A 14,550-nucleotide genomic window follows, 5' to 3' on the forward strand; every position below is an offset into this window, starting at 1 on the left:
AGCAGCAGCTTGAACACAGGACAAGTAGCCACAGGGCTGTGGTATTGTGCTTCCTCCTAGTCCTTTGCTGAGTCTTAGGACTATAAAACAAACCTGAAGGTCCTCCTTGCATACTGTGAATCCCTTCTCCAGGAGAGAAAATTTCAGGAAGGTTCTCACAGTACTGTGAAAATGTATTACCTCACTTTGCTGAGAAGAAAATCTGGGACCTTCTCAAACTACTCCACTTACATCCACCAACAGAGAGGTTTTGTTGTCCCACATGTCAGCCTACCCACAGTCACCGCAGTGGCCAGAAAGAGATCTAACTTAAGCCTTGGGAAAGTCTGACTCCTACTCTTCCTGCCTTGTGACAGACACTTGTACAAGCTGCACCACTCCCTCTGTGAGAGAGCAGGACCTTCCCTTCCTCTTTTGCACAGGCACCAGTCTTGGCCACGTGGAAGGGCAGCAGAAAAGCATCCAGGCAGCCAAAGAAGAAGTTGGTTTAGCAACTAGACAAGAAACCAGAGCTCAGAAGTGTCCTGGCCCCAACCCAGTGTGTATTCAGACCACAACAGAGAAATGAAACCAGCTGAGACAGGAAGAGACTTTTTTGCCATTATCAGGCAGAGTTTCGTCCTTCAGCCTCCAGCTCAGCCCTTTCTGGGGCTGCTACCAGTCCTGGCAGTCAGAGCTCTGTGGTACAAGTTAAGGCAGCAGCAGATCACCCCTAGAGAAGGATGTGCCAGTGGGGCTCTTGTTTCCTCTCTGCTCCCCAGGACCTGCCAGGCTGGACCCTTGCTGCAGGCAAGGGTGACCACTGTGACCATGCACTGGTAGTGGGTCCCTGTTACAAGCACTGGGAGGAGGAACAAGTGCCTGTCCTAAAAACTGACCCAATCCTCCAGCAATGCCTGGGAGAAATGTGCCAAGGGACGGAACTGCTGCTACTCCCTTTTCAAATCCATAGATCTATTCCACCTGCTTCAAAATAGAAGCCAAGATTAGATCATCCCAACCTTTCCCCCTCTAGATTTGCCTCCATTTCTGCTCAGCCTTCTGCATCAGGAAATGCCCTATTTAGGGACCCCCATCACCTGCAAACACAGATTTTAGTACCCTTCCCTGAATCTCAGCACACTCTAGGATTTTCCACACGGCAGCTGGTGAGTGGGATTGCTGGCAGGCCTTTTTGTCTCCCGTGTCATCAAGGCTGAGCAGGGCTGTGCTCTAGCTCCTACTGAGTTTAACACCTCATTTCCTTTGCTGTCTGCCCCAGAAACATGAGGAAAGGAGGCTCTGTGCCCTTCAGGCTCAACAGCAAGTTGTACAGCACCACACAAGCACCAGTAGCTACGGGCTGAAGAACTGGTCTGGGAGGTCACCAGGTTTGCTGGTGACTGCAGACTCTTTGCACACACACTGATTCCTAAATGAGCACAAGCAGCTGATTGGATCCTCCCAAGCTGCACAAATAGGATTTAGGATCTGCACAAACAGGGTTTATGAGCTGCTCATAGAGTGACAGAATGACTTGGGCTGGAAGGGACCTTAAAGACCATCTAGTTCCCTCTTCCCTGCCCTGGGCAGGGACACCTCCCATTAGACCAGGCTGCTCGAAGTCTCACCCAACCTGGCCTTGAATTGTTCCAGAAAAAGGGCATCCACAACTGGAGATGGCAACCTTTTCCATGGGCAACCTGTTTTTACACCTCAGCCTCTTGCTCTTGCACCAGAAGCCAGGCTGGAGGGTGCTCTGCAGCCAGGTGGATGTTCAGTCCCCTCTGAGAAGAGACTGAGGCTTAGTTCTCAGCTTGAATGTCGTACCAGCCTTGGTTAGTCACCATCAGGACTGGGGGTGCTTCCTCTTCTGCATTGCACTTCCACACCTACAGCCTGCCTGTGAGGCACCCAGAAAATCCTCCAGCACAGCCAGTGTAACAGGTGTAATCAGTATAACCACAAATTTCAATGCAGCACCATGCTGATCCAGGGCTTTACTTCCAGGCTTTTGGTTTTTCATTTAGCAGCATGTCTATCTTTGGTTCAAGTCCCAATTTAGGACTTGTTTTCATCCCCTGCTTTCCCTGAACTCTGCTGCTAGATCAATGAAACTCAGCTTTGCAATGAAACGTGGAATGCTACTGCTCCCAAGACAGAAAACTGGGAAAAGGCATCATCTGAGTGACAAAAAAAGGCAAGGATGAAACATTCTTTATTCTCACATGTTGTTGGAGGACAGAAGGGGAGGGTAAGGTAGAGGTAACAGTAAGTTAATGAGAAATGCTGGATGCTGGTTAAATAAACAGCATGTGTCTGTCCCTATAAACCTTGGCTCTCGTCCCCCTGCTTTATTTTTATCTTCGATGAATGCTTTTGTCACTGCCTTTACTTCTACTGCTTTGCAAAGGTGGTTCCACATTTCCCCACTTCTTCAGCAGAATTAGCCAGACATAAGACCATTTTTTTTCCCTGACTATTTTGCATCACACAACGCCCACCCAGCTCATAATGTCAGCAGTAGACAGGAAATTGGAGAAGCATCTTTCATATTTTAAGCTACCCAAGTTATTTGGTGCACAAACCAGAGCTCAGCTCCCCTTTGCACCCAGCAGAATTCTCTCCTGTTCCATCAGGATTCACCCAAAGTGCTGCTCTGACCTAAAAAGTGACCTTTAAAGACGAGATGCCTCTTGGCCAGCAGCTCTGGTCCCTGCTGTGATCTGTCACAGTTTTTGGGCTGGTTTCCCAGAGAAACAAGCCTCATGTAGCCACACACTGTGTGTGAGAGCTTGGGCTCGTGTAGGCTCAGTCTGTGCCCCCTGGAGCTGTGGCACCTGCAAGTGAGCAGGGCTGATGGGTCAGAGAGAAACCTCCCTGCTTGTGCCCTGAGCAGAGCTCAGAGCAGGAGTGAGCCCCTCCATGCAGCCCCTGTGGGCCGCAGCTTCACTCCAAGAGCTGTTTGTTCCAACAGACTGCGAGACAATATGGGAAACAATCCACTGGGCTCCAGACTCAAATCCACACAAGCAAGAGGCCCTTTGAAGTGGTGCTCACTGAGCTCCTCTTCTGTCACTGGTAAACTCCCACCATGTCTCCTTTTTCACCTTCCAGTACTCATTCCCATGTCCAAGTGGAGCTAAAGGGCAACCAGGGAGAAAAATGGATGTGGTTTCCCACAGGAATATGGCCAGGACAAGCTTTTCCTCCTGCTTGTGGCAGCCTTGCAGCAAGAGCAGGCTGCTCCCTGACAGCCCCAACAGCAGGACAGTCCTGTCCCATCCATGAGCACCCAGAGGCCTCACAGCCCCTCACTGGGGTGTTCTGGGGGTGTGCACCCTGCCCATCACTGCACGGGCCCCCACACATCACAGGATACAATAAAGAGCATCTGGTGAGGTGGTTGATTCCCTAAGGAGAGGTCTGGAAAACACCCAGAAACTGAAGCCATCCAGAACTGATGACTCTCTTCCCCCCCATCCTAGGGACTGCTCTACGTTCTAGAGTCATTACAGCCTTGACTTTAATTGAGCTAAGCCATCCTGCAGGCCTGGACTCACTTCAGTGACTGAACACTGAGGAGATCCCCTTGCTCTTGCCAGGCTTTGCACTATGGACCAGCATGGAGGTCCTTCCCATGAGAGCACTTGTACTCTTTCTCCAGCTAGAAAATCACTCACAGATTTGGTCTGTAGAGACTCATGGAGCTCTGACAACACAGGAGACCTTAAAAAGGGACTGTCCCTTGAAGCAAGACTTAGATGGGTTCAGCCAAGGCTTGTCTCTGGAGATAAGGAGCAAGCAACAAGTTTTGGAAGCCAAGGATAAAGAGGTTCATCAAGGGGTCAGTTAGATAAAACCACTAAAATATATTTGACCTAACAAAGTTACTCTGGTGGCTGCTCCCAGATCAGTGATGAGGAACAGAACTTCCCAACAGCAAAACTCTGCTTTTACTACTCCCATTGCAGTCACACACAACAGGGTGGACCCTGTGCACGCTCCTCACCACAACCAACACTCCAGGAATTGCCTTGGGAGGCCCAGAAAAGGGCTCAGCAGCAGCCCATGGTTCTGGGACTGCAGGAAGGAGGGGATGAGACACAGGACTCCTTCACAGAACAAGCACAGAGGAGCGTGAAATAAACAGCTTCTCCATTCCCACTTGCCAAGTCCAAACACCGCAGTGAGAAATATTAGTACCAGTCACAATTAATCCCACAACAGCAAAACTTGGATTACAATACAAGTGAAAGCTGGAGCAAAATATGTGATTTGAAACAAGCTCCTGAGCAAATAAGGAAGTTTTACTTCTTGCCTACTTGAAGCACATGTGACATGATTTGTTTGAAGAATAAAATAGACTGCAGGCATGGAAAATGCCAGGCATAAAGCTTTAGAGAGTTACTAACAGTGGAATATAAATGGCAAGTGATCCCAGATTATTTTAGAAAAGCCTGGCTGCAATTTACAGCCTTGATTAGACTGATTACTAAAGGATGAACAGCAAAATAACTTCAGTAATTAAATTTCCGAAGAGGAAACCAAAGGTTCTTACTCGTAAAATGAGCTGCAAATGAATTTAAATATTCAATATGACTTTTGCCCTTCTCGGCAGAAGAGTATGCTGCCTGACATGATCATTTTCTAGGAAAAGAGACTGAGCAAGGCTTAACAAAGAAGTGAAAAAGGGCTTTGTAGCCCTGTAAATTTTCCACGGGAAAGGTAAAGCCCATTGCAACTACACTTCACCTCAGAAAGCAATACAACTTAATGGGAAAATAAATGTATCAGTAGGGTGTATTTCAAGTTGAAAAACAGTTTCCATTAATATCGTTTTCCTCCGTAATGCTTTTAAGTCAAAGTTCTCCAAGCGGACGGTAGCACCGACAACCGATGTGAAATCGCAGGGAGGGACTGATCCACGGAACTCCTCTAGAAAAAAAATTCCAAGAGAATCCCAACCAGAGCTGTTTCTGCGTTTGGGAGACATCCTGTGGCCACTGCAGACACTGCACCGACTCTCCGCAGCTCGCCTTGCCGTGCAGAAGGGACCGACAGACCGACCGACCGACCATCCATCCGACCATCCATCTATCCATCCATCCATCCATCCATCCATCCATCCATCCATCCATCCATCCATCCATCCATCCATCCATCCATCCATCCATCCCCACCGACACTTCAGCGGGTACCCCCCGCCACCAGCCGCTGCTCCCCGGGGCACCACAGACACAGGACATTGTGACAATGCCTCCACGCCCCTATCAGTGTGTTTTTCCCATCCACGTGGAAACACGTGTGAAAACACTTCATTTCATGCCTTTTGACTGTGAGCTGGGGGAGGAAATTATTTCATGCTCAGAAACTTTGCTGTTTGTTGGTGTTTGTGCTGAGGTCTTGCTAAGAGGCACCTCCAGGCAAACAGGATTTTACCTCGAGACAGGCAAATGACTGAAAACCATGGGATTTTAACACCAGTAGAGTTTTACTTTCTGATTTTGCATCTCCACGTGTTTTAACAGAATTATTTTCGTGGTGAGGTATTTTGTTATCTGATTTTATTCACCTAATACATTCAATGTGATCAGTAACTACAAGGAAACACAACTGTACAAATATTTTGGTTTTATGCCCTGAATTTTTGAAGGATGTTAAATGATAACGTAAGGGTATAAATGGAATGAGAACTGCAACATTTCTATGCCTTGAAATTCTATGCTGTGGTTCCCACAGCAACCATAACCATGGCCACTTCTCATGGATTTTACATCCGAGTCTGAACACGATGTTCCAAGTGCTCAACATACATAAGCAAAAACCAGGCAAACGCTCTTTTTTTCCGGTGCAATAAACATCTTACCTGCTAAGTCGCAACCAGTGACCAATTAAGGTGTTAATGGCACTCGTAGGTGAAGTGAACTCGCAACAGTTGACAATTAATGCCCTAAATGTGGCTTCTGTGCAGAGATACCTGCAGGATTCAAAGTGTTGGTATTGACACCCTTCTGATTTCTGTTATTGCTGGAACAAGAGCCTGCTGTTTGTACCAAAGGTTAAAGCATTCTTAGAAGGCCAAAAGAGAACAGTTAAGGGTCTTTCAAATCCTTTTGTTTCGAAAACCAAACTGTTTCAACTTCAGAGGCACTCAGCGGTCAAGAGACTGTTCCTCCGTGGTCTTGCATTTTATCCAGGCCCTTTGCTTGTAGGCAGTGTCAGAAACGGGAACATGAAAACCATCAAGTTATCCAAGTAAGTTTACTGGTTTGCCAGAAGTAAGGAGCATGCACAGACAGCAAATTCCTATACCCCCTTGTTCTTGGTTTGCTTTAAGCATTTACTGCTGTTGCAATGCAGGACTCCTTGGGTATGAAAAACTTGAACTTCTAAAAAAAAATTAATTTCTTTAGGTTGAGCTTTATCCAAAGCTCATGCCCCTTCCTGCTGGATCACCATTTATTCTCTGAAGTGATGGAGTAATTGTCAGTTGTGAAATCAATGAAATAATTCACTGCTACTGGAGGGGAAAAATTCCAGTCAAAGGTAGAAGTTTTGAAACTCCATCAGAATGTCAAATCAGGGGTTTAATTGGTAGCACCAGTGACCTGTAATAACATGAGCCTGTCTTTACTGGAAAGCTCCAGGACTTTTCTATGAAAACTTACAGAAATGAGTTTGTATGGACAGTTACAAGTCTACATATTTTAAATTAAGTGTCAATCCACCATGGTGCCAGCTTTCCAAAACTGTATTTATTCCTAAACATCTGCAGTGTAAATTAGAACCCCAAATTTTACATTAGTATGACCCGCCCTCCCCAGATGGCAGAAATACCATCAACTACTGAAATTCTCTAAATATTTACCATTTTAGGTTACTAAGAAAAGATGTGGTCTTGGATAGTACAGCAATAAACACCCTACCAGTCCCCCCTGAAATACAGAGAGTGACACTGGCTGGAGGGGCCTCTGCCCACACCAGGGGTACCTGAGCCCTTTGGGGACAGTGACCACCGTGACTGAGCAGGTTCCAGCCCAGGGGGCTGGGCACACCCTGCTGCTCCAGACCAGGGCTGCACAGAGAGCAGCTCTCTGCCTTGGCTGCAGGCCTAATTAAATTGCAATCCACAACGTAGTCTGTGACACAGCAGCTGTGGGAAACACTGATTAAAAGCCTCTGCACATTATCCCAATGAGCCCATGTATAGCTGAGCTTTTAACTGAATTGGAGAGAGATCTTATTTAAATTCCAGATATGCCACAGTCTTTCCATATGACTGGGAGAACTACTGAACCCTGCACTTAATTTCTGCAACATAAACGTATGGATATTAATTCCATATTTTTATTAATAATCTATCTTGACACAAACCTCTGTAACAACAAAAAAAATTAGGATACAATATCTTGCTATATTTGATCTTGAAGCCTCACTGTTATGCAAGAGAAAAAGCTAAACCTTGCCCAAGCTTGCCCAAGAACAGAAGTAGTGTGCAAAACACTTAGCCCAGCAGGACTAGCTGTTCCTCCAGCCTACCTCTCTCTACTTCTTCTCAACATGATCAAGGACCTCAGGTCTTGTAAAGAGGTCAAATAAACTGAAGTGTTTCAGAAATCCTAAGTACAGGGAAGGTTTGCATAAGAAACAGTGTATCTAAACTTTTTCCTGCTCAGTGTTCATTGTTTTATATATATATCTTTAAATGGTTTTATTTATTGAAATAAAACTCTGCAACCGAAACACTTAATACATTTTTCTCTGCCAGATCCAGCAATCTAAAGACACCTTCAGTGCTGGCTGACACAGATTTCAGTGATGCAAACCTTCAGTCATGAGCCCATTACAATCAACCCCCAGCACAGCACTTGGACTACACATTCCTGGACACCAGTCATGTCCTTAAATAAAAACACTTCTCAGTTGCTGTTCATGTGTCTCAAAACACCGAGACCTGCTGCTGCCTCCTCACCACACACCGACCTCTGATTATTTTTAAAAATTGCCCCTGAAGGTGAGAAAAACCAGCTGTGGTTCTGCAGACTCCCATCAGCAGCAGTGCCTGCAAACCTACAGAGATTCCCAAGAAACATGAACAGGTAAAAAGCCTGTGTTGGGGAAGCAGTTTATCTTTGGTTCAGAGAGCTGAAGAAAGAATTTTCCTTCCCAGGCAGCTCCCAGAGGCTTGAACACCATGCGTGCAGGATGCTAAATATTCTCACAGCTCGGTAATTTTACAAGGCATTTGGGAAGGAAGCTGTTAAAAATCTTTTTCTGATTATAATAAGTGATTTTTTTTAATACCTCAAATAAAAATTTACGCTGAAAGAACCTTTTGAGAACACTTTAAGAAAAAATACCAAAGTACAAATTTTAAATATCCGAAGTATGATACTGGTGCACTTTTTAGAAACACTTACATACTTAACAGGTGAAGTAGGAAGAGAGTATTTCAGAAAACATTTAATATGAAACCTTTTGGAACTTCCATCGAATACAGATTTACATAATTTATCAGAACACTTTTTCAGTTCAGACAACAAAGTGCACTGCCAGGTGAAAAAAATACATTTGGAGGAGTGCTTAAAATGTAGGGAGTGAAAGGATAGGTGACCATTCACCTGAGAAAGTACAATGACTGCCCTGAAATGTCTTATTGCTATTACAAAATGGAGTTTTCATGGAAAAAACCCATACTGAGCAGCACAGGCATGGGCAGAGCACTGAAAGCCAACTGAACTCCGGCAGCACCTGGAGTTCTCAAGCCATGGCATGATACAGAATATACAGAGAATAAAATGCAAATCCAGGAATATTTACTACATTTAACAACTATGATTACCCTTTAAACTAGCATAATCAATATCAATGCTTAGAGGGAAAGAGAGGGGAAGTCTGCTGCCTTCACAGACTACAGATCACAAGAGCTAACTCGCAAAATATTAAGGACTTTGCATTTTCACCTCGGGTCAAATCTGAACTGTGTACTATGAGTAACTATTAGCTCACTGCAAATTTAAAATGCAAATTTAGGCTCCAGTTTAAAGCACATGTTAAGTACATGCGTAAGTGCTTCACTGAAATATAACCACAAAACATTAATACAAAAGGTCAAGTAGATAATGCAGGGTATTATCTACACGAGTCCTCGATGAAATAAACTGAGTATCGGTAGGAAACAACGCATGAAGAAATCTCTTCATTTTCTAGTTTGCAAAATCAAATCCGCTTCACCGCTGTGATGGTTAAAGAGTGGGGGCAATCCCAGAGCAGCTGCACGTCCTACCCAGAGCTAGTTGGCCATCAGAGTCCATCGGGGCTGGCTCCACACTGCACGGGGACAGGGGACAGTGACTCCCTCGGCAGCACGGCCAGAGACACTGGCACAGAGCCATCCAAAGCAACGCAACCGGAGCCAAGGGGAAGCACGCTGGAAGAGAGCTGCAAGGAAAAGCTTCAACTGCTCCTGCCTATGGCTGTGGTTTAGCAAGCTGGATGTTTGGACAGAGGAGATCAGTAGCAAATTTGATTCCCACTTTTGGGTTTCAACGCTGAGGGGTGCCCAGGAGGTGAGGGACAGCACTGCCCAACCTGCAGCAAGGCCTCCTTGGATGTGGCTTGTGGCAGAGAATGGCCATGATTTGAGTCCCTTTGTGCTTTGTATCAGCCTGACCTACTGTAACGTGGCAAACCCGCTCTGAAAAAAAACCACTACTCAGCAATTAGCACCTCCTTTTACACTGCCTCATTTCCTGGAGGAACAATTAATGTTCTTAGCTGCGATCAATACTCATAAAGCCAAAAGGACAAAGGTACAGTTTTAGTAGTTTAGCAGAAGCTGCAGAAGAATGGAAGCGTTTACCCAAATATTAATGCACAAATTAACTACATTATTAAAATTTGATTCAGACTTAAATAATAAATAGGTGGGCAAAATATAATGCAAGACTTACTCAGTAAAAGTGAATTTTTAATCATCTCATGAGATCTACTTAGAAAACAGGACTAATAATGTTCACAACCATAAATCCAAACCCTTCACACACTATTTTTTTCTTAACACAGCAGTGAACTGTAAACCTGTGTTTACTGGTTATCGCTTCAGTCATTTTAAATATTAACTCAAGTGTTTCCTCCTTGGCCATTTCAATTTTTAGCACCAAAATTAGCCCAAAAAGAGGTACTGGTACAGCTCAATGTTGTAAATGAATTGTTTACATATAATACTTTATATATTATACACACATACTGTACATTCACACATCCACACAAACAGGAGGCATATTTAAATGAATATATTCTGTGTTTCAATTTGTTGTCAAAGACTTAGGAGCAATGGAAATAAAGCAGAAGGGGTAATATTTTACATAGTAGGCAACTTTAATGCTGTAGTGCACTTATAAAAAAGTCCAACTCTCCCTCCCAGCTCAGCAGCTTTTTTTTTAATATCACTATTCAGAAGGATGCAGAAGTTATTGCCTAAATGTTATTCTATACATTTCCATCGGAATTCTCAAAAACACTTTAAATTGCTAACTAATTTACAACTTAACTATTTTTTTCTTGTTACAGCTTTAACTCATTGGCAATTTTGGAAGCAATGTTTTTGAAAGCTATGGATGTTCCCGATATCCGCTTAAAGCGAACTCCGTTCAGGGACAGTCTTGGCAGTTTACACACCTCCATCTCCCACTGTACAAGGTTTTCCGCGTGCCCATCTCCATGGACACAGAAAAGCAAGAAACGCTCTCTTTGTTCATAGTCACAATTATTGGCATCCAGGACCTTTCGTATTTCCCTCATCATGTCATTGGGATCCATGGAGCTGGTGGTTTTCATGCTCCAGGTAAAACGCAGCGACCGAGGCTTGGCTTCCTTGTTCTCATCCTTCTGATCCACGGCTACATTGCGGCTGAAAGACAGGAATTCGGGAGTGAGCAGGGCCAGCCACCCTCCCCAGGGGCCACGTTAGTGAAGCCGACACTCAACGCACACCACCCGGATTAGAGCAGCGCTGGAGGCTCCGGCTGTGCCAAGCCCCGCTCCCCCAGCTGCTGTACACACACACAGTCAGGGGAAAGCTGCAGCTGCCGGGGCTGGAACGAAGGTACGGCACGAGGTGTGACACAACTGGCACTCACTGGATTCAGGAGTGTGGGGGCAATGACCTTCTGGGGACGGAACTACATGCAGCACCTATGACCTGATTTTAAGGCAGGTTCTGCTCAAAACTACTCTTGGGGCATGTGGGCAGCTGAAACAGCAGCTCTGTGCTAGAAGTTTCTGGAACATTGAAATAACAACTCCCTGTGACAGGAGGGTGCTCAGCCCAGGCCACGGGAGGTGCCCACTCAGAGGGAATGGGGTGAGCCCATGCACAAAGGTGCTGGGGGTTCCTCTGCACCTCCTCCTGGGCAGCAGCTGGGAGAGCAAGCCCAGGGAGGGCCCGTGGAGCCCCACAGCAGCTGGCTGCAAGCAGAAGGAAGGACAGGAGGATCAGGGTCACCCACCTGCTGCCCAGGGTCAATATGAGCCCCCAGACCTGGGCTGGCTCAGTTACACTCTGGCCTCCCTGTGCTGGGGTGAGCTGGAGGTGATCCCTAGGGACACACCATGCTGCAGGCTCTGGGGGTTGCCTCAGAGAGGAGATGCTTCCTCCTAAGTTGGTCAGCAATTCTTTAAATACCAACCACTGACAGAGGTAAAGTGATGAAATCTTCTGCAGCTACAAGTTCTGCAGTTAAGTGCCTCTGAGGGGAATGTGCATAAAGAGAGCTGGAATTCACTAGTAGACACCTCTTCAACATAGTTTGTAAAGATAGTGAGAGGGTACTATTATTATCACAGTTTTAAGAGATGAAGCACAAAATATTGAGGGTGTGTTTCCCAAATCTGCAACTTTTTTTTTTTTTTTTTTTAAATAAAAAAGCTTTTCTTTTGGTATGGATAAGTGAAGTTAAACAGGACAAAGGAAAGAAAGAAAGAAAGAAATGTTCCAGAAATTTCTAGTTTGCAATCATTCTTCTACTTAAATTAAAATCAGTAGTCATGCAGCTTAAAAATAAGGAACTACATTTGGACTTCTAGGGACAAAATATGGATTTGCTTTGTGAATATTGGTACACTGTCAGTCATCTCTTCAAATTTAATTAAATATATTGACAGTCATACTTAACTATTTTCTGAAAATAGGTAACCTAACTAACCCCCAACCATGCAATTTAGGTCTCATGTTAAGCCTCCATATTAAGCCAAGCTGCTCTTTGAAATAGATGGCAATGGTTACACCACGTTTTATTTCTACTACCATTAAGCAGGCAATTATGAAAAAGTTAAATAAAAAGTGATAGCAAGGCCACAACTAAATAAATATATTTCTCAAATATAAACTATTTCATAATTCTCCTATTAAAAGACTTCTTGTGACTGTGAGAGTCATAAGACTATGCAATGTGATTTGCCAGATGTTATAAAATTCATCAAACAAATTAAAGAGTATTCTGTTTTAAGGTTTTAATTTAATAAGACTGTAAAGGGCCAGGGAAAACCCCAACTTTTATTCAATGCTTATCTTATTTTTGGAAGCTTATTATCCTTGAAAACAGTTGGCAAAACCAGCAGTCTGATAATTTCTAATATTTTTTTGATATGGAATATTTTTTTGATTTTGGAAGAAGAGTAAAACATGAGAAATATTTAACTACCTGTGATTTTGGAGATGAGAAATATCTTATCACCTTTCAGCGGTTATTCCACACATTTGCAGCCTCACTAGATACCACTTATCTACACATCTACACAACAACAGCAAATTACAATGACTAAAATGCAAAAAAAGGAAAAACCACACAAGGAAAAAGGCAACAGGAAAGATGAAAGTTTAGAACCAAGTCAGTCAGTGCTTTAATAGCTGTTTTGCAGACATAAATGCTTCTTTGTTTAGTTCCAATGACTTACATGAAACAAAAGCTGCTGCCTGAAGCCACTAAGCCACATAATCAAGGGGAGAAAGGTTCAAACTCACCTAAATAACATTTTAAACAAAAATTTTACCCTCACCTTGAGCCCTCAAATCTCCCGTTCCTCTCATATTCAGTCGGGAGCCTCAATGAAAAGAATGCAGAAGCAAAAGGAAGTGGGAAAGAGAAGACAAATCTTACACTACAATATATAATATCTGAGTAGTTGCTAAAAGATACTGCAATCATACCAAAGGTGTGTTAAAATACAAAACAACAAAGATGTAAAGAACCTGGTAGGTTAGGCCAGACTCAGAATGTACCATATTGTCAAACCAAATGGAAGCCTATAAACTCGTTTTTAAACTGACCATAACTAATTTTAACAGTATACGTTTATACATTAAATCTGTAGAACTCACTGAATAAATCTGAAGTTCTAAAAGCAGAAAATGTGAAACTAAAGTTACAAAGCATATTCAAGTGACTGTATTATTTACTAAGTATCTCCCAGAAGAGAAATAAGTCCCAAATATTTTTAGGCTAATGTTATTTAAAAGTTTTATCTGGAATGAAGTACATATATGAAAAAATCCCCATGACTATTTACAGACAAGTCTGATCACCTTGTGTATCTGCATGCTCATCAGATTTGAGGAGTTCAAACAATACCAAAATACCTTATGAAAAAGAAGATGTGTATACATTTTAACAGAGCTTTAAGAGGTAAATCCAAGATTTCTCAAGCTGTGATAATTCCATCCTATTAATTCCCACACTGATGCATCTTCCCCAGCCAAAAACAAGCTTAAGTTTTCTGTCTTCTTGCAGTGCTTAAGGCTACACTGCTGGTCACTACCATCTGTTGAAAGCCCAGGATCAAGAAGAATTAAGGGGAAAATTATCTTTCTCGACTTTCCCATTGTTGAAGGATGGTTCAATGTATCAGCATTAACTCTGCTCAGAGGGATGCTGCCTGTACACTGCTCTCATCCAGACTAAGGCAGTACATGCTTTCCTGAGTAACACAAACACAGCAGGTGTCCAGGGACAGGAATGTAAGACAGCAACCTTATTTTCTGATGCAGAGTGATATTTATATCAGGGTGTGTGGGGTGTTACAAGGCGTGATTTCCTCCTTTCCTTCCTTTTGAGAGCTGTGGTGAGGGATCAGCCTTGCAAGGTGACTCTGGGCAGTCCCTGTCACAGGAGCTGTCCTGGCACTGTGAGGGGCAGGGTGGCAGCACTGGCTGTCTGGGCCACAGAACCAGCCCAAATTCAACTGAGGTGCTACAGCAAAGCAACTGCACTGAACAGGGTGCAAAGCTTAGCTTAGCTGAGAACTGCTGGTCATGGCAGCATTGATCAGAACCCTGCTCTCTGAGGTACCACAGCTCATGGTACAACGGGGACAATGTCACTGGCAAATGAACAGCTGCCACAAGCAAAAAAGACACAGAAAAAATGAGAAGACAATTGGAAGTTCCAGTGCAAAGTGGGCAGGTTTTGTAGTTATTTTCATGAGATCTTGTGCCACTAATCTATGGTGGATGTAAGAGAAGGTGGAAAAAGATTTTTCATGCCTGTATATACAGAGTCCATGAAGTCA

The 14,550-nt window shown here is 43.9% G+C and overlaps 1 protein-coding gene across 15 annotated transcripts in view; it reads right to left on the minus strand.

Moving 5' to 3' along the window:
- Window positions 1-8,337: 8,337 nt before the first annotated feature.
- MARK3 (microtubule affinity regulating kinase 3) overlaps window positions 8,338-14,550 on the minus strand; it is a 62,277-nt gene continuing 56,064 nt past the window's right edge. For 2 of the 15 annotated variants that reach the window (XM_083863008.1, XM_083863015.1), the window contains exons 18-19: window positions 13,042-13,086; window positions 8,350-10,894 (exon numbers count right to left, since the gene is read on the minus strand). In XM_083863008.1, coding sequence (XP_083719134.1) covers window positions 10,549-10,894; window positions 13,042-13,086 — 391 coding nt within the window. In that variant the 3' untranslated portion in view covers window positions 8,350-10,548. Of the gene's footprint in view, window positions 10,895-13,041; window positions 13,087-14,550 lie in introns of all 15 variants that reach the window. The other 13 variants (XM_083863016.1, XM_083863017.1, XM_083863007.1 and 10 more) reach the window with 11 other exon arrangements.

The sequence above is a fragment of the Zosterops lateralis genome, assembly GCF_965231275.1.
Source record: "Zosterops lateralis genome assembly, chromosome: 6".
Lineage (NCBI taxonomy): Eukaryota > Metazoa > Chordata > Aves > Passeriformes > Zosteropidae > Zosterops > Zosterops lateralis.